Source organism: Mus caroli, unplaced genomic scaffold, assembly GCF_978045245.1.
Source record: "Mus caroli unplaced genomic scaffold, Mus_caroli_1 scaffold_12, whole genome shotgun sequence".
In the NCBI taxonomy this organism is placed as follows: domain Eukaryota; kingdom Metazoa; phylum Chordata; class Mammalia; order Rodentia; family Muridae; genus Mus; species Mus caroli.
Genome location: NW_028227267.1, coordinates 19752360 through 19780346, shown reverse-complemented (window position 1 = coordinate 19780346; position 27987 = coordinate 19752360). Strand labels below are relative to the sequence as shown.

The 27987-nt window shown below is 42.0% G+C and overlaps 2 protein-coding genes across 3 annotated transcripts in view; one reads left to right on the top strand and one right to left on the bottom strand.

Moving 5' to 3' along the window:
• Nucleotides 1-4097, top strand: part of Appl1 (adaptor protein, phosphotyrosine interacting with PH domain and leucine zipper 1) — a 57360-nt gene extending 53263 nt beyond the window's left edge. The window contains exon 22 of the mRNA XM_021181623.2: nt 477-4097. Coding sequence (XP_021037282.1) covers nt 477-620 — 144 coding nt within the window. The 3' untranslated portion in view covers nt 621-4097. The remainder of the gene's footprint in view (nt 1-476) is intronic.
• A 1300-nt stretch (nt 4098-5397) lies between these two features.
• Nucleotides 5398-26516, bottom strand: Asb14 (ankyrin repeat and SOCS box containing 14). 2 transcript variants are annotated; one of them, XM_085828465.1, is made up of 10 exons: nt 26464-26516; nt 23347-23543; nt 21023-21076; nt 20521-20654; nt 20274-20432; nt 18018-18263; nt 11151-11322; nt 10069-10612; nt 8215-8368; nt 5398-7539 (listed from the first exon to the last, which is right to left on the bottom strand). In XM_085828465.1, the coding sequence occupies exons 1-10, from the start codon at nt 26470-26472 to the stop codon at nt 7361-7363; spliced, it is 1848 nt and encodes a 615-aa protein (XP_085684591.1). In that variant the 5' UTR covers nt 26473-26516; the 3' UTR covers nt 5398-7360. The 2 variants fall into 2 exon arrangements, with proteins under 2 accessions (XP_085684591.1, XP_085684590.1); XM_085828464.1 differs by having other exon boundaries at nt 23347-23546; nt 26464-26495.
• Between the last annotated feature and the right edge of the window lie 1471 nt (nt 26517-27987).

Below are 27987 nucleotides of genomic sequence, written 5' to 3'. Positions count from 1 at the left end.
GTGAAGAGAACACAGGAACTGGAAGTGAGCTGGGTACAGGGCTGAGAAGAGAAAATGGCAAAGACAGCACAGAAAGAAGTGCAGCTTAGGAGAGGGGAAGTGACAGTTGATTTAGCAAGATAAACAGGGCAGGAGTAGAGAAGACCTGAAGAGGAGTGTATAGTGAGAGTGGTGTATGAGAGAAGACAATCAGAACTTGGTTATTAGCCACAAAAGGAGGGGGCTTTGTTCTTTCTTAATTATTATTATTTTTTTTTTTGCATTTTGCTTTTTGGGATTATTCAAATGGTGCCAAAATTCATGCTGGTGTTTTCATTTGTTGCATCTAGCCTTTCTTTTCATTAGGTTATCAGAATGAATGCATGTGACAGGATTAGAACAGCTCTCATGTATAGTAGAGCTCCATCGGAAACGGCATAGTATTTTATCTGACTGCTGACAGTTAAATTTAGTTTGTTTCTTTATCTTTCCACCAGGACTTGGAAGAACAGAGTCGGTTGATAGCTGCCTCCAGTAGACCAAACCAGGCTGGTAGTGAGGGCCAGCTTGTTCTTAGCAGTAGCCAATCAGAGGAAAGTGATTTGGGAGAAGAAGGGAAAAAAAGAGAGTCGGAAGCATAAACTTGTTGCTGCTTTTTGAGTTCCCATTTCCCTGGAATGTGGCACAGCGTATCCATGCTGAAGATCATGGAAGAGATAAGCTTTATATTAGTGTGCTTCAGCTTCATTTAAAAAGACTGAACTTGATAACCGGTTATAGCGAACATTTCCCTGTAAAAATAAAATACTATGCATTGTCATCCAACTCTGCTTTCCTACACAAGACCTGCTTCCTTACTTTTCTGTAGTAGATTGCTGAGGAATTACGTGTTCAAGATATTTTCCCTTTAAATTGTGAACATTTTTATCTTGCACTGTAATTGGCTGTCTCCATAAGAAATGATTTATTCTTGGATTCTGATATTCCATTAGGAATGTTTTATTCAGTTCAACTGAATGAGCTTAACATCTTGTATGTGGAGAATTCTACAAGTTTGCAAGTGTTGTAACCATATTGAGTGTGCAATAGAATTTGCACAAAATCACAAGGACGGGGCTGGTGGTGCTGTTGACTTCAGGATGTTGCTCCATTTCTTTGATGTACTAGATCATGGCAGTGGGAGACCTCAAGTGTCTGTTGGTGTTTGTGTGGCCCTTGGTATTTTGTTACCATCTTCTCAATTCTCAGGTTGGGACTTTACTTATTGCTGCAGAACAGGAAAGGTTAGAGAGAAAGACTTCAGAATTTATTGAGATTGTTGTTGTTCAAACATTTTATATTAGAATTGACATGTAAAGGGAGTGTTGTAGACTGATACATTGTATTTTCTGTATTGTGAAATAATTTTTAAATGACAATGAGTGACACTTCAAAAGATGTTCTATAACAATTATGTTTATTGCTTAAATAAAATGTGCAGTTTAGTTTAGAAAACAGTCTTTTGAATTTCAGGCTGATAACCCCAGTATTTTCATAATCCCACATTTTGATAATGTATTGAATTGCAACTTTTTATCCACAAAGGCAAATAACTAATTTGAGTGTAGAATAATTTGCACTAATAATTGTAAATACTTTTACCTTTCAGATGAGTAAAAGATCTGATTCCATGAAAGACTGAAAAGGAATTGAACACCTCATATAGTATAGGACAGAGTTAGTTAGCATGTACCAAGGTTGACATGTCCTTCCAGTCTGTCTTCTGTCAAAACTTTCTTTACTAGGATTTTAAACTGTGTTTACAGATTTTATTTTCATTCGTTCTACATGAAAAGGTATATATGTGTATATATATATATATATATATATATATATATATATATATATATATATACACACACACACACATATGTATACAGGTTAAGTATATTGATTAGTATTTTACATAGTCATACATTTAGAGATTTTCAAGAGGCTGACCACTAATCTCACAAGTAGTTTCTCTGTCCTGAATTAGAAGTTTTAGTTTTCAGCGTACAGCTCTGTTTCACACTCGTGAGTACACTGTTTTCTGTAGGAACAAGATAACGATGTACATAGGATCATATTCTTTTTCTCCATTTGCCAAATGGGACTAATGGTTATTTACTACTCTTCAAAGTCTTGTTACCCAAACATACAGTTAATAATTATCAATTTATGGAGTGCATTTGGCTAAAAGTCTGTTTTGGGCTTACTAAAGGGAATGCCTTCATAGTAAGTAGTGTTTCCTCTGTTAAAACTGTGAACTGCTGTGGTTAGACTGTGATTAGTGGTGGCAAGTCTTGCTTTTAAAACTTTTTTTTGATATTGGTAAGGTTTCTTGTTTTTTTTTTTGTTGTTGTTGTTGTTGCTATTGGTTTTATTTTGTTTTTGTTTGTTGATTTTCACAGTGATCAGTTACTAAACTACCACAGAGCCACATCCCCACTCCAGGTTTTCAGTGTCCTGAAATCTTTTCTTGCTAGAAGACATCATGCTTGCTTCAGATGAACTGTGTTTTATAGTAAGAGTGGTGACCAGGAGCCACTTTTATTTGGTTGGTGCTTTGCATGGTAACAAAATACTGATATTTGGATAAAAATTTAGGCCAGAGGAAAGAATTTTCTAATTCTTTTAAGTCATGTTTCATAGGAACTCCCCCAGTTTGTTCATGACCATGGGTCAGACCAAATTGTGTTCCAGTGCGTGCCTAGGATGCATCCTGAGTGGATCAGTCCGTTTCAATGATTTCACTTGTATCACTATTAAACTGTATGCAATTCTGCTCATCAGCTGTAGTCTAGCTCTCTGCTTGAAGAAGGCTCCTGTCAGCTTCTTCCTAAATGTTAGTACAGATGTCATTCTGTTATAATATCCTCCAAGATCTCCCACAACTTTTTTATTTTGGGGGAGGCACAGAATTGATTTTATTGTTCTGAGTTTGGGTTCATTCCTGTCATGGTCACTGAGCCAAGGCAAGTAGGTCTTGCCTCTTTCAGTCTTAGTCTTGCGGGCGTCTGCTCAGATTCTCTTCCATATTCAAAATGCACTAGGAAAGCTTCACTGTTTTAATACGTCCTAGATGTTGAACTGAAGCAGAGTGAAGAAATGGCCCTCCCAGCCCCACCCACCTAAAACAAAACCAGCAGCTGCTGCTACAGCCATTATGAAAAAATAATACAAAATACAAACTCTTCTTAAAAAATAGATCACACAGAAGGAACTGAGGGCAGATGCACCCAGGGAGGGGGCGGGGCCGCCCCAGCCATGGGGAGAGGCCTGGGTGCTGAGATGACCCTGGAGGGCTGGGGTGCTAGTAGGTGGCTGCCTCCTTCCTTCTGCCCAGCCTCTGAAGTGTGGGCTGGACCCTCCCTGTGGGTTGGATCCCAGGCATCTTCTGCCCTCTCCCCTGAGGGATCATGGCTCCTCCTGAGGACTGGTACCTATTTCTCACTAAAGTGGCTTTGATCAGGAAATGAGATGGACACCAAGCATGAGCGAGGGCCACTGCCTGGCTACATGTCTCCCGGCTTTTTAGAAATTAACAAAGTTGCTTTTTAAAAAATGAAATTTAGCCTACCTAATTATACTCTGCATTCTGTTACCTATAGCTAATCTTGTTTTTTCCATTATTTAATGATTGATTGGTGTTTAATTTCAAAAGCATTCCAAGCTCCACAGTGTTGGGATGAGGATGTTGCCGTTATTTTTGAGAAAAGGATCGTAAGATGTACATAACATTGTAGGTAGCATGATTTTGTGCAGTGAACACACAAGTAACTACAGGAACTGCACTCTTTACAGTTTGAACTGACAGTGCTGGCAGACCCTTAAAGCAAAGTTCTTCACACGAATGAAAGGAAATATTTGCTTCTATAACAGTCTGAGCACTTAGATCATACTTTTAAGTATTTAAACACACCATTGTATATGGCAAGCAGACTTTTAATTTTATTTTTAGCAAGTTTATTTCTCTTTGAGATTTTCACTCTAATAACAAAGATTTTAAACTAGGACCATACTGAACTTTTTTTAATGATAAGATGAAATGAACTTTAAAGGAAAAATTATTTAAAACTTTGTTAATAAGCCTCGATAGCATAAAATACTAATGTTAATCAAAATACTTCTACATATTTTAAAAGTACTTTAAAAATCTTCATTGGGCTAATTCCTATGTATTTCTTTTCCAGGAATATTATTCTTAATAGCATAAGCTTATTAAGACTAAATGGAAGTTTAAGGATTAGGCACACCAAGAGCAGTGGCTTCACTGTTTGATTTTCATTTCTCTGTGGTTTCGACCTCTTATCAGGAGCTGCCCTGGAAAGGATCCGGTCATGCTGCCTGCCTCTTTTCATCTGTCATGATGAATTTCATCCCTTTCACGGGCCTCTCCATCCTCTTTTTCCACATGGGTTGTGAGCCCAGCATTCCTGTCTCTGGCTTCCTGGGCCACTGCTCTAAGTTTCTCTTCATGCTTCTCCTTTTCTTTTTGAGTCATATTACGTTCTACTTGGGCTTGCATTTCCACTGCTTCTCAAGCCTTCTGATCAGCAATGTATAGTGCTTCAGCCAGTTTGGCAAATTTTTCACTTATATGGACCATCTGAAGTCCTCTTCCATCAGCAGCTAGACATGTATCTAATGGAATGGTATGCCCCTTAGAGTTCTTCCACTTGGAAATACAAGGAGGGATTTTCCACTTCTGCTGTTTCTTTACAGTCCTCTTCTGAAGAGGAGAGTGCATTACAAGTGCAGGAGGAGATGGTGGTCCCTGAGGGATTTTCTTATTAACTTTGAATCTTGGATGCTCCATTTGGTCTTTTTGCATTTCTGCTATCCATATAACCCTGTTTCGCTCCAGAATTGAATGCTACTCCTTGCTGATGTGGTGTGTCACTGGTGAGCTGAGACATGAAAGATGACTCATTCTTTCTGAGATAGGGTTTTTCTGTGTAGTCCTGGGAGCTCTGGAACTCTAGACCGGGTTGGCCTAGATCACATACCTGTTTGCCTCTGTCTCCCAAGTCACAGGCAGCAAAGAGAGACTACTGTCCGCACTGAACTTGTAACGAGTCTCTGGCTATACTTGTGAGTAACCAGCTCCAGTTATGTGAATACTGGGGACTAAGTGATAATTGATGTGTAAGACTGCTTTGTATGTTTTGTGGTTTTGTAATGTAAGTAAATTGATTAACTTTTATTTCACTGATATTAACCAATTGTGCAGTGTACAATTAAACATTCAGCATCTCTCTTTAAAATTGGATTTGTGATCATGGTATAGCTTGTGGAGCAGAGGACTTATTTTTTCATTTGTCAAAATAGGTATTTGCAGACAAGGCTTCAAGAAATAATGTTGTTGGATTTTTTAAATGTATAATAAAGTCCATGATTTTTATACAGTATTTTTGTATGAAATATTTAGTTACTCTGATTTTTTTTCTCCAAGTAATTTCAGATGTTTTCAATCTGGGGCCGGAGAAATACTCCGCATACTGCTCTTCCAGAGCCTGGGTTCACTTTCCAGCACCCACATCAGATGGCTCGCACTTGCCTGCAACTTCAGCTTCAGTGAACCCAACACTTCCTCCTAACATTGATGGGCATTGTGCTCACATGCACACGCCCCCACACAAACACACATGCATACATATAATTAAAAATAAGACAAATACTAAAGTTTCTTTTACTCTGTTGTAACACATTTGACCCCTTGGCAAAAGGGGAGTCACTTATCAAGAAAAGCTTTGTTGACTTTTTTTATAGCAAAGGAAAGACTTTCATAATTACTCCATTAAGTTATTTATGATATGCTACTTGAAGAAATTCTTTTACTTAAGAAGACCGGTTATTGCCGGGCGGTGGTGGCACACACCTTTAATCCCAGCACTTGGTAGGCAGAGGCAGGTGGATTTCTGAGTTCGAGGCCAGCCTGGTCTACAAAGTGAGTTCCAGGACAGCCAGGGCTACACAGAGAAACCTGTTCTCTTTTTTTCCCTTCTTTTTTTTTCTCCCCTCCCCTCCCCTCCACTCCCTCCAATTCACTGGGTAATTAGGGTTGCTTGCATGATTATACAGACAGGGCAACACCGATGTAACTGTCCCATACAAGTAAATAACTTACTGGAGTATGAACAGCTTCCAGGTTACTCCACTAAAGAAAGTGACTCTCCTTGCTTAGCAGCTGCCAATTACCAGTAGCTCCTCTTCTGGGAATAGTGAGGCTTCATGATCTCACTATGATCCATGATGGAAATTTTTTTTTATTCATTTAGACAAAGGGCGTGCGTGCCTGCGTGCCTGCCAGCCATGGTATGCATGTGGAGATCAGAGGACACTTGTTGGAGTTGGTTTTCTCTTGCTAGCTAGTGGGGTTCAAATCCTGGTCATCAGGCTAATGTGGCAAGCAGTCTCCCTCGGGCACTGTGATGGGATGTTCGTGGGCCCGGTCTTGTGCAGCTCCCCACAGTGTGTGTAGTTCATGAGGTCCTGATGACCATGCTGTGTACAGTTTCATAGCCCCTTCCTCATCCTCTGGCTCTTAACAGTTTTTCTGCTCCTCCTGCCCTGTGCTCAGCCTCAGGGGGAGACTGAATGTTCTGCCTAAGGCTGAGCACTCACCATGCATTTATTCCCATAGTTCCCAGTTAGGAGTCTGCCTTAATTGACACCACTGAAAAAAGAAACATCTCTGGCCAAGGCGGAGATAACTCATTTATAACATTTAAAAGGCAGTTTGACATGTTCAGTTAGCAAAATCCCAGGAAGCTCCCTCCTAAGGCTTATGGCTTTGAAAACAACAGCAATGCTCCCACCCACAAACAGGTGGGGACCGTTGTACCAGACATGAATTCCTTCCTGTAGAGTGAGTCCAAATCCAGTCAGGGTATAGGTGATTAGCCCATCACAGTCTGCCTGGCAGTGAGATGCTGTGTAGCATGCAGAGTACCCAGCTGGGTAAGGCAGTGATGAGTCCCATCCCACAACCAGATGTCTGCCCAACAACTTGCACTGCTAGAAAAACTAGCCAGCTAGGAGATATTTCTTGCTATCTCTGTGTCCTGTGACCAAAGTGTGTGATGTTTTCAGCAGTAGTGTCTCACTGAGTTATGGTGTGTAGTCAAGAACAATGATTATTTGTATTCAATAATAATTCAAATAATGTATTATCTGAAAGTTTCCTGAAACTTCTGAACAACAGGTCATAGGGAGGTATCCCACACAGAACAGGCTTTTTAAACAATGTAGTCTGCACTGAGAGTTACTGAGTAAAGAAAAGAAAAAAAAATCCTTTACAACAAGCAAGTTGTTAGAAAGTGCTGCAGATGATTCCTTTCCCGCTAGACGAGCTTAGTTACCATGTTCCTGTAGAGCGCTCTTGTCCAAAAAGGTCGTATTCTTTGTAAAGGACGTAAGCTTTTAAGAGATTGGGCAGCGGAAGAAACGACATGAAGACAGGGCAGCGCAAACGTAACCGTCCCATACACTTCCGGATCTTAAGGCGGCACAAATGTTGTAGAGAACGGGGGTTGGCTAAGACAGAAACAAAGGATTGCTTTGGTTTTTGTTTTTTCTTTTTTGGTGCCCCAAGGGTTTAGTTGGCAAATGTATTTGATGTCTGTGCTCGAAAGGTTTACATTTGCCATCCCTGACTGTCGGGAAGCAGCATTTCAGTCTTCATCGTGGCCTTCTATGTAGACAGTTTCAGAACTACATCAATTGTGAGTCTGGCTTGTGAGGTGCAAATCCTTCAAGCTCTTAAACAGTACCCTCCCCCATCCTGTCTCCTGGGATTGGTCTAAAGCTCAAAGTTCACCCCAGGAGAAACGGGATATAAGAAAATCTTAACTTGATCTAAGTGAACAAATCCACGTAGAAGAATATCATTTTAACATGATACCAGGTTAGAACTGAGCACTCCCTCTTGCTCTTGCTCTATATAACTTACAGTTCCTGCGTGTAAATTGTTTCATAACCATAGGTTAAGCGGGTTGGGGAAACAAGTGGTACCTATCTACAAAGTCATTAGGTTTCACTTGAGGGGAAGTGATGATAAGCACACATTGACTGTGATTATGAATAGCACCATTTTAAAGGACTAATATTTTTCGATTTTCTTTTAGGTCAACCTTTTAATCAGAAGTGTTATAAAAAAATAAAAACACACTTAGTGTTTTGGTAGGAATTTTCTATGAGAATGATACTCACTCAAGATCAAATGTATTTCTGGCCAGAGCCTTTGTTTTTCCAGCACAGCTTTCAATTTTGAACAGATTTGAACTTGATCAACATAATCAAGCATCACCCGAACAACTTTCCCAGAGAGATGCTGTAGCCATGACAAAGTTATGACTTCACAAAACTGTGAGGAAAATAAGCAGAAAACAAATGAAAGTCAGCACTGAGCACTGGTTGAGCAGCGTAGGGAAGAGTGCAAAGTGTCACGAGCTAAGCTCTGTCACCTGATTTCAGTGTGGCCTCAGCCTCACACGAGGCAGCCAGTGGCAGATGGTTCTGTATGTCTGTCATTTTGGCTTGCTGCAACCAAGATTGCCTTGCCACTAGCTGTGACCTTTTGGCAGCTCTAGCCATCAGATGTGAGTGGGAGTCTGAGTAGCTACCCAGATACCCTTAAAGAAAAGCAAGACACAGGCAGCCATCTGGGCAGCTGGAATGTGGGAGCGTGTTTCTCCTGTTCCATATGAAGCTGTGATACCATCTGCCTGAAAGATTACTTACTTCTGGTTCCATTGGAGGAGAGAATGAAGTATTTTACCTTTAAAAAAAAACCCATTTGTTTATGTTCATGCACGTGTGCGTTCATGCGTGCACATGGTTACAGGGTTATCTCCTTCCATTGTGGATTCCAGGGATCAAACTCAGGTTATTGGGCTTGGTGTCAAGCACCTTGGTGAGACATCACCTATTTTTGATTTTTGAGATAGAATCTTACTGTGTTGCTCAGGCTGGCCTCAAGTAATGGCTCCTGAGTAGCTGGGGCTACACGGATGCCTTCCTGCCCAGATGCCACTTTATTAAAGCTTTTATTATTTTTTTGCATTTTTATTATTTATAACCTAGATCTGATCCTGATGCTTGAACAATGACAATTTCTGCCTTTAAATAATTTATGTGCCTTTAGAAAAAAATGCCCAAATGAGAATTGAAGTCATACTTTATGAACTGTTTAGAAAATAATACCGGATGGTGTATGTTTAAATACCAAGTAACTCCTAGCCCGATTACCTAAAATAAAACCTTTCACTTAAACTGTTTCAAAGTCTCCCATTCATCATCCTGTTTTCAAATGTTGATCATATAAATCCAGGTATATATAAAACATTTATTATGTGCCAAGCACAGACCTAAAAGCCCATGAAAGAATGACCAGGAGCTGATTGATGCTCATATATCTTTGAAGGAGGCAAAAGAGTTAAAATGATAATTCTAGATGAAGGCTATAAAAGAGCCAATCTCCACAATAAGAGAGTGATTAAGAGAGGGACGTCCTTAAGATGGCCAGGGAAGGGCCTCTGGGAGAGGACACTTGGAGTGAGACCTGGAAAATAGAAGAAGCCATTAAAAAGCCCTGGAAAGAGTTGAAGGTGAGGGAGATGCAGAGGAGGTAAGGCAAAGTGAAGAGGTGCTGGGGGGTGGGGGGGGGTCTCTGCTCATCAGAAGGATGGCCGGGGAATGGGCTGATCAGATCTGAGAGCTAGAAGAGATAATAAAAGAAACCCAGTGATCACAGGTATGGAGAACTTAGACACATTTTAGATAAATAAATCATACAAAGAAAAAGTAGCCAGAGTGCAAGACTCTCCGTTCTTTAAAACCTTGCTTTTGGGTTGAACTAGTGAAACATCCTCATAGTTATGATTGAAGTCACTTTCTCCACTGAGTTGTACTTCTTACATCTTCCCACTATTGGGTTTAGTTATTTTATGGTATCAGAATCTTCCAGACACAAGCTTTTCCAAGGGCACATCATGCCAATTGTTACAGTTCTAATGCTACAAGATAATAAATGCTTAGGGAATAATGCCAGTACTGTAGGCTTACCATAGTATCTTTAATAACTGTAGATGTCCAGCCTTCAAAAGTACAAAGCCGATGAACCCTTTCTCCATGAGGACAGTCAAAACATCGCTCAGTGTCATAGCCATAATTCAACAGCATCCTGAGCATGACTTCATCTTTCAATGTGTATTGTAGCGCTGATGGGAAATGCAACGGGTTAACGCGGCAGAAGTAGTTGACGTTGGCTCCGTGCCTCAGTAATAGACTTATGAGCTCATAGTTGCCCATCCTAAGAGCTATCTGTAGGCAGTTGACTGGGTCTTGATTGGGTAGAGCTCCAGCACTCAGAAGAAGCTTAACTGAAGAGAGGTCACCGTTTGAAACAGCAAAATACAAGGCTGACTTCCGTTGATCATCATAATGTTTACGGATTCTCTGATCCAGCATGAAATTCACATCAAATCCAGCCTGAATGAGAAGTTCCAGGCATTGGGGGTGCGCCCCAGCTGCTGCGCAGTGAACCGGACTGATCCCGCTCTTCTTGACGGCTACGATGTCTGTGACTGGGACCAATGCCTTTAGAGCTCTGAGGAAGAATTTCAAAGTGCACTTTAGGTTGTTACGGTGCGTTAACCTGCTTATGATACTGTTATCCCTACACTGAGTGCTATGTTAATCAGGCAGTATTTAAGACCCCTAACGGAAGTGTGAGTTCCTTCATTAAGAAACTCAGATGTCAAGTAAAATTTAGAAGAACCACTCTTTTAGGTTAAAAACTCCGAATTAGCTGCAGACATCTGAGACCCAAGGCTTTCTATATTTCCAAAGCAGTTTTTTAAAAAAAGATTTATTTATTATTATACATAAGTACAATGTAGCTGACTTCAGACGCACCAGTAGAGGGCATCAGATCTCATTATGGGTGGTTGTGAGCCACCATGTGGTTGCTGGGATTTGAACTCATGACCTTCGGAAGAGCAAGTCAGTGCTCTTACCCACTGAGCCATCTCGCCAGCCCTCCAAAGCAGTTTTTTAAAAACAAAACGAAACAAAACAAAACAACAACAACAAAAAAACTGGTTACTACGATTTCCTGTTATTTACAGTTACAGAATTTAACTTACAGGAAATGGCCTTTGTCAGCTGCCACGTGAATGGGCAGGTGGCCTGAACTCTTAGGAATGTTGGCATCAGCTCCGTACTCTAGCAACAGACTCACAGATTCCGGGTTCCCTCCTCTAACAGCTTCAAGTAAAACAGAGGACGAGTCAGAGGCCTGACTGTGGACGTCAGCTCCTGGAAAGAAGCAGTCTCATTAGGCAAAGATTCTTTTCACTGTATCACTTAAGCAATCTTAATGTCTGCTGAAAAGCAGTTAGGGGCTGGAGAGAGGGCTTAGCAGTTAAGAGCAATTGTTGCTCTTCCAAAGGACCAGGGTTTGGTTCCCAGCAACCACATGGTAGTTCACAACCATCAGTAACTCAACCTGTCCTCAATTTTACCTAGGAAGAATTAGGGTCTTTTACTATGAACAGTCTCTTGTGGGGCAATGGGCTACGTGCAGACAGCCTGGTTTCCAGTCGAGGCTAGATCTTGAACCCCAGGACCGGTAGTGATAATTCACTTACATGGGAGGAGTTCTCATGTCCTGGCTCCTGTCCGAGCTACCGCCCCCACAAACCCCCACAGGAAAGGCGTGGCTATCAGCCCCTTACGAATAGGACCAAGCCCTCTCACATGCAAATAAGGTTTCCCCCCAAAACTCAGCCCAAGCCAATGAGAGGGGCTTGCTGTCAAACTCTAAATCACTGCCAGAACTGTATATAGGGAGAGCCATGCAGAGAATAAAGGAATGCGAGAACTATTCCTTTGGCCCTTTTGTTCCAAGAGGTGTAACACTTGGGAAGAGATCTCTCCCGAAGCTGAACCCGAGTTCCGCCGCATTCCTCACTGGATTGTCGGCTTTTCGCTGACCCAGGCTCGGAGTTACCTGGAAGGCATAGCAGAGGCTTCCTCTATCTCCCTGCCTGCACTCACTTCCCTCACTGGGGCCTTCTCACCGGGCCTGGATAGAGGTCTCCGTGGAAAACTTCTGGTACCTAGGCCCACAGTCTCTAATAACTTAAAAATTACAAATGCCCCCTTTCATCAAAATACTGTTAAAAGACATGGCAAATATATAGTTGCTTCTTAATGCCGCTCTCCATGCAAGTGAGTTATGGGTTAGGGTGGCTTTTATAAAACAGCCTAGAAAGAAAGCTGCCTTTTACCAAGTATTCCTACTGGAGTTCCAAGTGCCAAATGACATACTAAACTACACTGAAAGCCAACCGAACCGTTATTTAGAAATTGCTTTTATCCCATGGTTTCCCTCCCCAACTAGTTTATGTAGTTAACACTTGAGAAAAGGGAGCCATATTTTATATCATCTTTGATTCTTAGTACTTTAACAGGTGATAATTGCTTTATTTTTATATTTATTTATGCATATGAGTGTTCTGCATGTCATGTGCATCTCATGCATATACGGTGCTCACAGAGGTCTGAAGAGGGCATTGAATCCCCTGAAAATGTAGTTACTGATGGTTGTGACTGGGACCAAATCCTGGTCCCCTGGAAGAACAATAATTGCTTGTAACTGCTGAACCATCTGTCCAGCCCCTAACTTTGATAGCTACAAGGATAAGTGTACCCATGTTTGTAGGGTAAGTGCCCTCCAGATCTAGGGCAGCAACTGGGAGGGGAGCTGGGAGGTGAAGAAAAGAAAGAAGTCTACATCAACATTAGATGTCTCAGTGAAGCTGAGCACATCTGAGCATCTTTATATCTCAATGGAAGGATGTGCCTTTAGTTTAGAACAGACTCCTTATCACAAGGGCTGCACAAGACCCGAGTTCCTAGAATACACTAAGCAATCTAATAAATTGTTTTTGAGTGTTAACAATGTCCCAGTCCCTTTATCTGTGTAAAAAATTCTAAACTTGGGACTAGAGAGAGAGCAGTGGCTAAAAGCGCTTGCTACTCTTCCAGAAGACTGGAATTCAGTTTCCAGAACCAGGTTGGGTGGCTCACAACCACTTTTAATTCTAGTTGTGGGGGTCCAGTGCTGTCTTTCTAGTCTTCTTTGACACTTACGGCATATACACACATAGAGACACAGGTAATTAAAAAGAAATTCTTGGGCTGGTGAGATGGCTCAGTGGGTAAGAGCACCCGACTGCTCTTCCAAAGGTCCAGAGTTCAAATCCCAGCAACCACATGGTGGCTCATAACCATCTGTAATGAGATCTGGCGCCCTCTTCTGGAGTGTCTGAAGACAGCTACAGTGTACTTACATATAATAAATAAATAAATCTTTAAAAAAAAAAAAAAAGAAATTCTTAGCCAGGCATTGGGTGGTAGAGACATGTGGATCTCTGGATTTGGGGCCAACCTGGTCTATATGGCAAGTTCCTGGACAGCAAGAGCTACATAAAGAGATTCTGTCTCAAAATCAAAGATAAACAAAAGTAAAGAACTTCTGAACTTCAACACCAACCTCAGAGGTAGGTTCTCACTTAAAGGTGATACAACTCAGGTCTTCTGGGTGAACTTCCCCAAAGGCACACAGCTAACGAACAATCAGGCAATTAAGGCCTGTGTGCACCTCTCCAGACCCAAGCTTACTTTTGTTTGTTTGGTTTTTGAGACATTTTTTTTTTAATTTGTTTTTTTAGAGACAGGGTTTCTCTGTGTAGCCCTGGCTGTCCTGGAACTCACTTTGTAGACCAGGCTGGCCTTGAATTCAGAAATCTGCCTGCCTCTGCCTCTGCCTCCCAAGTGCTGGAATTAAAGGTGAGGGCCACCACACCATGTAGCTGCCGAAACCACACAGGGTAGCAAAACAATGTAATTTAGAGTCAGATATGACTTCAAATCCTGGCTCACTGGCAAATGAGCGCTCAACCTGCTCAACCAGCAAATGCCAGTTCACCGGAAGGGTAAAAGATCTAAGATCTGTTGTTTTCCCTCCATCTCTGAGCTTAAATCAGTGATCCTAAGCAAAGGATGACTCTTAGGCTAAGGATGCAGTTTATTATTAGAATTCTTGCCTAGAATATAGAAGACTTTTGCTTAAACCCCAACAAAACACAAGAGAGAGACACAGACATAGAGACAGGCGAGGCTGCTTTCCTCAAAGACGACAGAGCTCGTGTTTACTTTTTGATTTTTCTAGTCAATAACTTTAGACGTCTCCTAGGTCAGGCATCATGCTAAAATTCAACAGCATCTGCTTCCTGTATAGAAAAGAAGAAAGTGTACAAAGGACAGGGCTGACCTGTAATATCAGGGGCTCTGTTGGGTATTGCAGGCCTAGACTACGTGTTACTAAAAAAAAAATAATAATAAAAAATAAAGCTTCAGGACACAAGGGGAAAGAAGATAATTACATTGTTGGGTTTTTATTAGATCTGGGTACAAGGTAAGCTTATTTGGAAAAAGAAGCTATAGATACACTGTATCATTGGACACATTAATGATGAACTCAGTGATCTGTACATTTTCTGAGCTAAGTGTCCACAGTAGTTAAACCACAATCTAGAATGGTCATTATATAACCGTTATAACACAGTGCTGCAGTTAAGAGAGAGCCTATTAGAAGAAGTGCTGCAGCTGGCACTTTTAAAAAAATTAAACCAAAATTGAGGAATGTTAACATTCCCTCTAGGCTCTGCTGAAAGAGAGGGAGGAAGGGAGGGAGGGGAGGAGGGAGGGAGGGAGGGAGAGAGAGAGAGAGAGAGAGAGAGAGAGAGATCTTAAAATCAACAATAAGAATTTCCCTAGAGGCCTTGGGTCTGAACTCTACAGCCAGTCCCACAACACCCAGAGGACGCTCCACTCTCAGGTGCTCTAACACTCCCAGGATCATAGAATCAGAGGTGAGGAGGACACAATATCTGCCCTAACACCGGAAGTAACTGGGACCAGCTGGACCTGGGCACCCAGGAACTCTGCCTAACCAGTGACATAGGTTCCTTCTGGTCTGGCAGGTGCCCTGAGTAGACCTTGGGCACGAACTCTGAAGCCAGTCCCACAACACCCAGAGGAAGATCCATTTCCAGGTGCTCTAATAGCCCAGGTCCACAGGATCCCAGGATCCTAGGAATCCCAGTGGCAGCTTGACTCCCAGGAGTTCTGACACACCCAGGATCTCAGGATCCCAGGATCCCAGAATCAGAGGATCACAGAGACAGCTGAACTCTGAGGAGTTCTGACACAACCAGGATCACAGGAAGGACAGACCCCAGTCAGATATAGCGAGGGCAGGTAGCACTAGAGATAATCAGATGGTGGGAAGCACGCATAAGAACATAAACAACAGAAACCAAGGTTACTTGGCATCATCAGAACTCAATTCTCCACTATAGCAAGTCCTGGATACACCATCACACCAGAAGAGCAGATTCAAATCTAAAATCACTTCTCATGATGATAGAGGAATTTAAGAGAGACATAACTCCTTTAAAGAAATACAGGAGAACACAGGTAATCAGGTAGAAACCCCTAAAGAGGAAACACAAAAAATCCCTTAAAGAATTAGAGGAAAACACAATTAAACAGGTGAAGGAAATGAACAAAACCAACCAAGATCTAAAAATGGAAATAGAAAATATAAAGAAATCACGAAGGGAGACAACCCTGGAGTTAGAAAACCTAGGAAAGAGATCAGGAGTCATAGACACAAACATCACCAACAGAATACAAGAGTAGAAGAGAGAATTTTAGGTGCAGAAGATACCATTGAAAACATTGGCACAACAGTCAAAGAAAATGCAAAAAGCAAAAAGCTCCTAACCCAAAACATCCAGGAAATTCAGGACACAATGAGAAGAATAAACCTAAGGATAATAGGTATAGAAGAGAGCAAAGATTCCCAATTTAAAGGGCCAGTAAATATCTTCAACAAAATTATAGATGAAAACTTCCCTAACCTAAAGAAAGAGATGCCCATGAACATACAAGAAGCCTACAGAACTCCAAATAGACTGGACCAGAAAAGAAATTCCTCCTGTCACATAATAATCAAAACACCAAATGCACTAAACAAAGAAAGAATATTAAAAGCTGTAAGGGAAAAAGGTCAAGTAACATATAAAGGCAGGCCTATTAGAATTACACCAGACTTCTCACCAGAGACTATGAAAGCCAGAAGATCCTGGGCAGATCTTATACGGACCCTAAGAGAACACAAATGCCAGCCCAGGCTACTATACCGAGCAAAACACTCAATTACCACAGACAGAGAAACCAAGATATTCCATGACAAAACCAAATTTACACAATATCTTTCCATAAATACAGCCCTACAAAGGATAATAGATGGAAAACACCAACACAAGGAGGAAAACTACACCCTAGAAAAAGCAAGAAAGTAATCTTTCAACAAACCCAAAAGAAGATAGCCACACAAACATAATTCCACCTCTAACAACAAAAATAGTAGGAAGTAACAATCACTTTTCCTTAATATCTCTTAACATCAATGGACTCAGTTTTCCCCCAAAGACATAGACTAACAGACTAGATATATAAACAGGACCCAGCATTTTGCTGCATACCGGAAATGCACCTCAGTGACAAAGACAGACACTACCTCAGAGTAAGAGGTTGGAAAACAATTTTCCAAGCAAATGGTCCCAAGAAACAAGCTGGAGTAGCCATTCTAATATCGAATAAAATCAGCTCTCAACCAAAAGTTATCAAAAAAAGATAAGGAAGGACACTACATACTGGTCAAAGGAACAATCTACCAAGATGAACTCTCAATTCTGAATATCTATGCTCCAAATGCAAGGGCACCCACATTCATAAAGAAACTTTACTAAAGCTCAAAGCACACATCACACCACACACAATAATAATGGGAGACTTCAACAGCCCACTCTCAGCAATGAACAGATCATGGAAACAGAAACTAAACAGAGACACAGTGAAACTAACAGAAGTTATGAACTAAACGTATCTAACAGATATTTAAAGAACTTTTCATCCTAAAGCAAAAGAATATACCTTCTTCTCAGCATCTCACAGTACCTTCTCCAAAACTGACCATTTAATTGGTTGCAAAACAGACCTCAAGAGATACAAGAATATTGAAATAATCCCATGCACCCTATCAGATCACCACGGACTAAGGCTGGTCTTAAATACCAAAAAAAACAAAAAACAAAAAACAAAAAACAAAAAAAAACAAAACAAAAAAAACAACAGAAAGCACACATACACATGGAAGCTGAATACTCAATGATAACGTGGTCAAGGAAAAAAATAAAGAAATTAAAGGCTTTTTAGAATTTAATGAAAATGAAGACACATCATACCAAAACTTAAGGGGCACAATGAAAGCAGTGGTAGGAAGAAAATTCATAGCTCTAAGTGCCTCTAAAAAGGAACTGGAGAGAGCTTACACTAGCTGCTTAACAGCACACCTGAAAGCTGTAGAACAAAAAGAAGCCAAGACACCCAAGAGGAGTAGACAGCAGGAAATAATCAAACCAAATAGAAACAAAAAGAACTATACAAAGAATCAACAAACCAGGAGCTGGTTCTTTGAGAAAATCAACAAGATAGATAAACCCTTAGCCAGACTAACCAGAGGGCACAGAGACAGTATCCTAATTAAGAAAATCAGAAATGAAAAGGGAGACATAACAACGAAGTATATCTTTATCTTTGTTTTTGTTTTTTTCGAGACAGGGTTTCTCTGTATAGACCAGGCTGGCCTCGAACTCAGAAATCCACCTGCCTCTGCCTCCCAAGTGCTGGGATTAAAGGCGTGCGCTACCACGCCCAACAGTGTATCTTAAAATAACTATTCTGTCTGTTGAATACCAACTGTTGGAAATATTAAAATCATGTTCTACAAAAAAAAGAAAAGAAAAGAATTCCCCTAGAGCTCCCCCACCCCTGGATCTCAGTACCCCTGTAATCAGCCATCAGGTAAGCCTTGCCTTTCTGCAGTAATAGCTGCATGATCTCAGTGTGTCCACCTTGAGCAGCGAGGGCAAGGGGCGTGAATCCGTAGGAGCTCCGTGCATCTGGGTATGCTCTGGAAGCCAGCATCAGTTTTACCATGTCCAGTCTGCCTAGCTTGGCAGCTTCATGGAGAGCTGTCCTCTCATTGGCACATCGGAGATTGACATCTGCTCCGTGGCTGATCAGCAAGGCGGCCATGTCGTAGGCGTCTTTCAGAACAGCTGGGGGATTGTGAGGTGGACGTTATGACAATATGAGGTTAAGCGTCATATTAGCTGGTGTCCTTTAGCTTCTTCTTTTTGGTTTGGGTTTTGAGACTTGATTTCTAGACCAGGCTGGCTTCAAACTTACAACCTCTGCCTCCCAAGTTCTTGTATAAGGCATGCTCCACTGCCATAGTTACCTGGCCTGCCCCTCTGCGTCCTAAGGAACTCTCCACCTCTCCCCCATGCTCCAGCATTCTGTGTTTAGGAGGCACATTTTAAATGACACATATGCAAAGTGATGTTAGCCGTTTTACATCAGTGGGGTGTTTGATTTCTGTAAGCAGTGAGTACAACCGTCTACTGGGCGTTTACATGGTTGAGACAAAGTTCAAGTTATCATCTTTATTTCTCAGGAAAATAGGAGCTTATGGAGAGGCTCCCAAGCTCCACCCATCCCTAAGATCCTTAGGCAGTTAATGGTTACTGGAGGACAGAGAGATGTTTCTTCACTAGTAAGTTGTCCACACTCCAGTAAACACCCTCTCTTCCATGTTTCTTTAAGCAACCCTAATTAAATTCATTGGATCATCAAAAACAAGGACAGGAAGTGGGGGTATCTGAAAAGACACACAGTATAAAGCCTTTCACTGTGCAGGAATGTTACAGGGGTAACCAGTGTTATGTGTAAATAATCTATGACAACCTTTTAAAATTATTTTTAAGAATGAAAGCAAAGAGGACCAGTGAGGCAGCCCAGGGCACTTGCTGCATCCCACCCCTGGGCTGTGCATGGTGGGAGGAAGGAACCAATTACTGCAGGTAGTCATATGACCTTCATGTGTGTATCACGGCACACGTAACACCCTCCCAACACACACACACACACAGTGAGTAAATAAATGTAAAACTATTATAAAAAGGAAAAGGAATGGATGTGAATCATCTTAAATGCTTCAGAAGGGTGGAGCTGCTAAGGCAGCCTACACTTGACATTGCTGAGTATTCAAGTTGCTCCTTCACCTGTGACATGGAGTCGTGGTGACAAGGGTTATTTCATGTTAATTCTATTTTTGGAGTTGTTTATCTAAACCATCTTTTATGAAAGAGAATTACATATATTTTAATGAAAGTCTAAATAGTCTTACGGCACTGGTAAGCTGCTGCGAAGGAGAACCCTAACAGCAACAGAGCCCATCTCAGCAAAGGATGGGTGACCACGATGGAATTACATATGCGTAGGGGAATGGCGAGCTCACAGGAAGTGAGGGTTGGGACCTGGTTTCCAAAGTGTGCAGCACAGAATACTCCCCGAGGTTCTTTGGGATAAAACGAGTATGCAGTTAGCAACAACCAAAAGAAACAAAACGGGTGCAGGCCTGGACATGCGCAGCACCACAGTCAGAGGGAATGAAAAGCAGGCAGAGTTCCTGAGAGGAACTGGCTTCCCGCTATCATTGTGAGAGTCTTTAGAGTTTAATGTGTGCTTGTTTTGACCATGAGACTTTTACACACACTTAGTACACAGACACCCAAGGGTCGACCTACCCCGAGGTCCTTGCACATCTTGTGGGTACTCCTCTGTAGTTGAACACAGCCTCCTCAGAAGAGGCTTTTGGACTCAGTGTTGGTTTTCTATGAATGGAAAGACTCAGAGCCCAGTGGGACAGTAGGCAGCTCTGTGCTGATAAGAACTGCATGTGTGCTGGGTTAAAGGGCCATATTAGAATTCTCTACCTTTCCCAACTATCTTTGTTCTTACTCAGAGGATTTTTCTGTTTTAAATTTTTCTTCCTTGGGACAGGTTTTCAAAATCCATGCTAGCTTTTAACTTACTATGTGACCCAGATTGGCCTCAAAGTCAAGAATGCTTGGTTATAAATGAAAGTCACCACACCCAGCTATCTACAAGCCAGAGAGCAGGATTCTGTGTCGGATCAGTGGGGGCCAAATTGTCAGTGTCCTAACAAAAAAATGTGGGCATGGAGGGGACCGAGACTCTTTGTCAAAGACAAAGTGTGCATTTACCTGTAAGAAGAGGAGAACTGCCTTCAGAGGTCTTAGCGTTTGGATTACAGCCTTTGAGAAGGAGAAAGTGGGCGTTTTCCAGGAGGCTACTGCTGACAGCCAAAAAAAGTGCTGTCTCACCGTTGTGGGTGGTTCGTTCCCACGCACTGGGTTCGGAAGCTGAAATAAATTCATCACACCACACGGGTTAAGTCACAGAAATAAACTTAGTCCTCAGAAGCATCCATTGGAGTGAAAAGGAGTTTACCATTCAGGGTTATTTCTAAGATGTTCTTGTTTAACTGCACTGCTGCCTTATGCAGAGGAAGCCAGCCATTCCCATTGGCTTCATCAAAGGCTGGATGGTACTTGGCAACGCGTGCCAATGCATCTTCCTTACCTAGTAACAAGGAAAAGAGGAGATTCACATTTGGCGCGCACAGGAGCCCACACTGCTCCGGAAGTCTACCAGCGAAGTCGGTATGCAAGAGCAGAATCGGAGCACCGTCCTCAACCAAAGGCAAGCTTCAACATCAAAGGCTTCGCACCCGGCGTTCCTCATCACTCAGGTGCAGGGGGGACCCCTAGTTCTGTCTACACAGGAACTCTGGCATTCTTTGATAAGTTATGGTGAAAAGACCACTTCAGACTCTGGATCCCCGAAATGTTCAGTCTGAAGTAGAACCCGTTTCCATGCGTTTGGAAGGAAATGCCACCAATCCCGTACCTCCCCACCATACCGTGCCAGGGAACAGGAGGAGTACTTAACTGTCTCGATGGCTTCAACTATCGTCTTATAATCATCACTTGGAAAGGAATGGAATCTGCACAGAAAAAAAAAAGGCAATTATAAATCTAATGTTTCTGGTTGAAACCCAAGGCAGCTGCAGGCACTCAGGGGTGAGCTCCAGTGCCAGGCAACCAGGGAGGCCTAATAAAGTCACTTGCTACAAAGTGGGAGCAGCTTAGCGTTAGTGCTCTTGCCTAGCATGCACAACACCTTGGATTTGATCCCCAGTGCACACACTCATGCACACACTCACCTGTCTGCCTACACACACGCGCTTGGGGTGAAAGATCGAGCGAGTGAGCGAGCAAGCGAGAGAGTTCCCATTTGTAAAATGTAGTGTTGTTCCCCAGCACATTATAGGGACACTGCCTCTCCATACCTGCCATGCCTTATTTGGTACAGCTTTGGGAGGCAAGGAAACAAGTCTACATGGGCGCTTAGAACACAGTATTTGTCATCAATAAATGTTGGAGAGCTGACTCAAACCCGTCTGAAATTGAAATATCATTGTACAACATGGAAAAACTGATAGCTACTCTATGATTTCCAAAAAAATTATTGCTGAAAACATACATCACCAGAATGTGAACTTTAAAATGTTCCCAGAATTGGAATTCTCTCTCAGGAAACAGTGACAGTTTAAATTATACTTTTATAAAAATACCTAAACATTAAAGCTTTGTATATGAAAATTTAAATGTTGAGATGGGGGGTCCTCACTGTGTAGCCCAAGGCTGCTTCATTTTCCTGCCTCATTTCTGTCTCTGCAGGGACTGTTGGCACCATTGGCACCACTGTGCCCGCCATATATGAATCCTAGATTATTTTCTCTGATTACTCAGTGAGTTTAGGTTGGAGAGAATGCATTTTCTTAGACACTGTCTTGTTCACAATGTAGCCAGCAGATCCTCTTTAACATTTAAGACTGTGTTAATGGGTTTGGTGCTGTGTTAGTGTCCATATATTCTATAAGAAACTACCGCAGTCTTACTGACTTACAAGAGCACTAATCCTCTACAATTCTTTGGTTCTGGATCCTCCTTTTGTGTGTGTGTTTGTGTGTGTTCACATGTGTGCATGGACATTCTGTGCAGGAAGACCAGAGGTCAGCACCTGGTGACCTCCTTCACTGATTCTCCATGTTTTTAAGAGATCTCATCAGTTCAGTTGGATTGTGTTGGCTGGCCAATAAGCTTGGGTACCAAGCTGTCTCTGCCTTCCCCAAGCACTGAGGTTACAGACATACACCACCATGTCTTGCATTTCTGTGGTTGCTGGGGATACAAACTCAGGATCTCATGTTTGTACAGCAAACACTTTACCCAGCCCCCACTCTAGATTTCTTTCTTTCTTTCTTTCTCTCTCTCTCTCTCTCTCTCTCTCTCTCTCTCTCTCTCTCTCTTTCTCTCCCCCTCCGTCCGTCTGTCCCTCCCTCCCTCCCTCTTTCTTTCTTTTAAAAAAGATTTACTTATTTTATGTAAATGAGCCCACTGTTGCTGTCTTCAGACACACCAGAAGAGGGCATCAGATCCCATTACAGATGGTTGAGAGCACCATGTGGTTGCTGGGAATTGAACTCAGGACCTCTGGAAGAGCAGTCAGTGCTCTTAACCACTGAGCCATCTCTCCAGCTCCCCAACTCTAGACTTCTAACACCAACAAGTGCCTGACCCAACCAGCAATCTTTCCTAGGTATCGTATAAACCTTGAAGTTTAATAAATGAAATTTATGTAATGACTACTGTCTCAATTTCTGGCCCTGCAGAGACTGGGTTCATTCTTTCCTTCTGGTTTCAGCAAGTGTCTTCTCATCCAGATGTTGCCCCCCAGCAACTCTTTCCTTCTTTAAAGATTGATTTTATTTCTTATCTATACAGCATTCTGCCTGCATGTATGCCTGCAGTGCAGAAGAGGGAATCACATCCCAGTATAGATGGTTGTGAGCCACCATGTGGTTGCTGGGAACTGAACTCAGGACCTCTTAACCACTGAACCCACTTTCCAGCCCCCTTACTAAATTCTTAATTCTCTCCAAGTTTTTTTTATTTTTTCTGTGCATGGGCATCATATCTTATACACATTTCAGTTACAGTTATCCTCTGGGAAACATAGCTCAGTGGTACAGTGCATGCCTTGCATTTATGTGACCTTGGGTTCATTTTCAACCACTACTGAAAAAGAAAAGGAAGACAGCTCCCCATCCTCCTGCCTGACTTTCCCTTCTGTTCTTGTGACATGAGGATCATGATTCCTCTCAGCTGCTGAATACGTCTTAGTGCTCACTGCCAACGAGACAGACATTACCTCTCCGCTTCTGGTGTGCACCGAGCTACCCCTGGCTTGTAAACATCCAGCAGACTCTGCTGGATGATGACCTGGGTGTCAAAGTCAGCATCTGCATCCTCGTCACTGCTGTAGTGATCCATACGAAGCTTGGATGAGTTGATTTCCAAGTCAGAAGGAATTAAAATATTTTTCCAGTTGCGAGAAGGCTTTTTCAACTGCTTAAAAATACAGATGGCGTTTAGAAGACTGGACACTTGATAGGATTGATGAATGAAGAAAATACAGATTTTTAAAACAAAAGAAACATTTAAAAATTCCCCATGATTTTTAAGAGTTTTTGGATTGCCATAGTCAGCATAAATTAGAAGTTTCTGTAAATAGACATTTATTTAAAGCTTATTCAAGAAAATCTTCCTTTCATATGAGATTTAGGTTATAAATTGTTGCCAATGATATTCCAGAAGTTAATGTCTAAAATATATAAGGAACTACAAAAATTAAATACCCAATCCCTCAAATGATCTAATAAGTGGCTAATGAAGTGCACAGACAGTCCTCAAAAGGAGAATTTAAAATGGCCAGTACACTGGTTACATAGTGCAAAGGTGCGATGCAGGCTTCCAGAGGCGGAAGACGTCAAAGCCTCATCCTGCACTGGATGCTGCACATCACAGTGACAGCATGTTTAGGAAGATGTTCCCAGCAGTTCGAGAACTAACCTCTCTCTGATTGGCAGTGATGCCTGAGCCACAGAAAGGAATTCATGCTTGGTACTGTTGTTTTTGGATATCCTGCTTGAGGCTACAGGTCACAGGTCCTTGGAGGGAACCTACTGTTGCTGTTTTACTAAATTGACACGCTGTCAAACTGCTTTCTAACTATGTTTGTAATCATAGATTTCTGTTGCTCTAATCTTAGCTACAGAAGCTCCTATTTGCAGTGAGTGGGTGGTTAATACGGAGCCTCATAAATGATTTAAGGGTGGAGTGTAATATAATATAATAAATATAATAAATGGTGAGTGCTCAGCTATGGGCGGGTCAGATGTCAACATTCTCCTTTCAAGGAACACTGAGGAAGAAGGGGCAGAGAGGATGTAAGAGCTGGCAGATGAGGAGGAGGAGGGTTGTAAGTGACTTTTAGACACAGTATGGTGGTTGCTCACGTCAGTGCACATCAGCATAAGATCTACATAAAATGAAACCAGTCTAAATGCCAGCATAGGTGCAGGAGAGGCCCTGTGAGCTCCTGCATCTAGCTGAGGAAGAGAATGTTACTCTCTTTTAGGGATGTTGTTTCTGGTAGGTTGCTCATGCTACAGGGGATGGCCCACAACCATAGACATAGACGGGCAGGACTGATTGGGCTCGGGTGGTTTTTGATAGCAATAAACTAGAGGAGATGAAACCTCTGGGAAAGGCGACAGAAGGGGAGGTACTAGGAGGGACTGAAGTAGTGGCAGATGGATATCACGATAGCTTGTATAAATTTTAAGGAATATTTGAATATGTTTCATTAAAAATATGAAAAGTTTAAAGAATAAGTAAAAACATTACAAACCGAAAACCAACCAAATGACAATGGTTGGTTAATATCAACTTCCTTAGCTGTAAGGGAAATGCAAATTCAAACTGCTTTGTGGGGCTGAGGAGAGGGGGCTGAGTTAGCACACAAACATGGACCTAAGTTTGCATCCCAGCACCCGTATGTGTAGCCGTGTGTAGCAGCATACATCTCTAAGCATAGCACCCATGGGGCAGGGCTGGAGATAGCTAGATTCCTGGAATCTAGCTGGAGTCAGCCAGTCTAAATTGGTGAGCACAGGGTTCAGTGAGGGACCTGGTATCAAAAAACAAGGTGGGGTGGATCTCTGGCATCTCTAAAAGAACACAGGCTTCACTCAACGGCAACCTAAGATAAGACTCTCACTGCAGTAAAAAACAAAGCAAAACACAAAACAAGCAAACAATAACAAAAAACACCAACAGAAAAATCAATCTCAAACCAACTCGTAACATTCATCCTTGCTGGCTAGCTCTCATAGCCACACGCAAGAATTCACAGCAGCTATAGTCACCTGCAAGAGACTGTACAAGATCAAACCCACCAGATCCTGTCAGAGGTGTAACTGGTGATTTCTAGGCCCCATCCCTCACTGCAGAAAGATTGCAGCTGATATTTTCTAGGGGAGTAGAAATTGTTTGTTTGTTTTTTAAAGATGACCACTGATAGCATTCCTATGCTCCAGTGGATGGTCTCACCTCCACCACAAACACACACACACAGCACTAACTGCACTTGGCATGGATCTGGCATGAAGCTGGAAGGAGGACATGTTAGGGGGAAATAAACAACCATTTCTCATCATATGCACCAATAGAAATGCCAATTATAAAGAAAATTTAAAAATAAGGTGGAGCACAACAGAGGAGTGTACACACCCCACATCAGCCTCTTCCTTTTACACAGGTGCTCGTGCATACACACACACACACATGCATGTGTGCACTCACAGGCTACATACATAAAAGTAGAAAGGGAACCACAGAAGAAATGGTCTTAGAGGAGGAAGGAGGGGAGAGAAGAGAGCGATGGGATACATAGATGAAAGTCAAAAGCGGAACTACACAGGGAAGGAATGGGCTAGGCCAGAGAGGTGGGGGACAGAGTATAATGACACACACCTATGAAAATGCCATACTAAAATCCATTTGCCTGATAACTTCAAAATGTAAAGCAAAGATGTATGTAAATCATGTAAAATAACAAACAAACAAAACCCCCTATTTGTAAATAAATAATTAAAAGAATCTTTTAAAGGGATTAAAAAAAAAAAACCTAGGTCATTTTTGCAATGTTGAAAGTGTTTATTATTGATTTATTTTAGACACAGCTGGTGAATTTTTATCAATGGTTATAGCACCCAAAAGATGATTTTTCCTGTACACAGTAAATGATGATTATAATTCTGTTTTATCTAGTAAATACTGACAGCGACCATGCTATGGGATGAATTATACTACACAGAATAGGGACAGCAGCAGTTAAAACAGCCAGAGTACTAGGCAAATCTAAATGATTTATAAAGTACATTACCGTTTTGATATAGAATAGGCTCCAAAGACTAATTTTTACCTTTTTCATATCCTCTAGGGCTGCTGTGAAGTTTCCATGTTGCAGGTTATCTGGCTCTCCACTCCCCTCCGGTGACCATTATAAATAGCCTTACTATAAATACTTGATCATAAGACAGTCTGGCATGTTCTCCTTGTTTTTCACATGTGGGTTTGGAAATATGACCTCTTTTCTTCATGGCTAGGTTCATCAAATTTAAAAGATTTCATCTCCGTTGGGAAATAGAAAGTATTTGCTGATTGTTGACCATGAAAAAGAATTCATGTCCTTTAGACTTAGGGGCATAGCCATTGGAAAACAGAATTTCTTAATTAAGAGGAACCCACAATTTTGCTCTGATGGCGCTATCAAAAGTGACTTAACGGCTAATCCTAGTAGCACTGGCCTGTAACCCCAGCTATTGGGAAGGCTGAGGCAGGAAGAACCCTAGTTTAAGACCTGTCTGGGATAGAGGGTGAGTTCATAGCTAGCCTGGGTAACTTAGTGAGACCCTTTCTCAAAATAAAAAGTGGGCAGGAGCTATATTGCTCAGTGGCAGAGTGCTTGCCCAGCATGCATGAGACCCAAGGTTAAATCCCCAGTACCATTAAAACAATGAACTGTTCCACAGATTCACAGTGTAGCCGCACCTACGTATTCCCTGAGCTGCAGAGCTCAGGCTTAAGCACCTTTGGAATCCTAAGGAAGGAACCACACATAACAGAACTTACTTTTAAATACGTGTGTGTGTGTGTGTGTGTGTGTGTGTGTATGTGTGTGTGTGTCTAGGTGTTGCACACATGCATGTACAACCTGTGGAGGCCTGACATCCTAAGGAAGGAACCACACATAACAGAACTTACTTTTAAATACGTGTGTGTGTGTGTATGTGTGTGTGTGTGTCTAGGTGTTGCACACATGCATGTACAACCTGTGGAGGCCTGACATCCTAAGGAAGGAACCACACATAACAGAACTTACTTTTAAATACGTGTGTGTGTGTGTGTGTGTGTGTGTGTGTGTGTGTGTCTAGGTGTTGCACACATGCATGTACAACCTGTGGAGGCCTGACATCCTAAGGAAGGAACCACACATAACAGAACTTACTTTTAAATACGTGTGTGTGTGTGTATGTGTGTGTGTGTCTAGGTGTTGCACACATGCATGTACAACCTGTGGAGGCCTGACATCCTAAGGAAGGAACCACACATAACAGAACTTACTTTTAAATACGTGTGTGTGTGTGTGTGTGTGTGTGTGTGTCTAGGTGTTGCACACATGCATGTACAACCTGTGGAGGCCTGACATCCTAAGGAAGGAACCACACATAACAGAACTTACTTTTAAATACGTGTGTGTGTGTGTGTGTGTGTGTGTGTGTGTCTAGGTGTTGCACACATGCATGTACAACCTGTGGAGGCCTGACATCCTAAGGAAGGAACCACACATAACAGAACTTACTTTTAAATACGTGTGTGTGTGTGTGTGTGTGTGTCTAGGTGTTGCACACATGCATGTACAACCTGTGGAGGCCTGACATCGAGC

What these genes read in the sequence shown, in the direction of transcription:
- Asb14 (XM_085828464.1), bottom strand. An exon ending in GCTGACAAAGGCCATTTCCT is followed by an intron (nt 10,613 to 11,150) that starts GTAAGTTAAATT and finishes ATTCTTCCTCAG; the next exon opens with AGCTCTAAAGGCATTGGTCC. An exon ending in CAGTTATTAAAGATACTATG is followed by an intron (nt 8,369 to 10,068) that starts GTAAGCCTACAG and finishes TTTTCCTCACAG; the next exon opens with TTTTGTGAAGTCATAACTTT.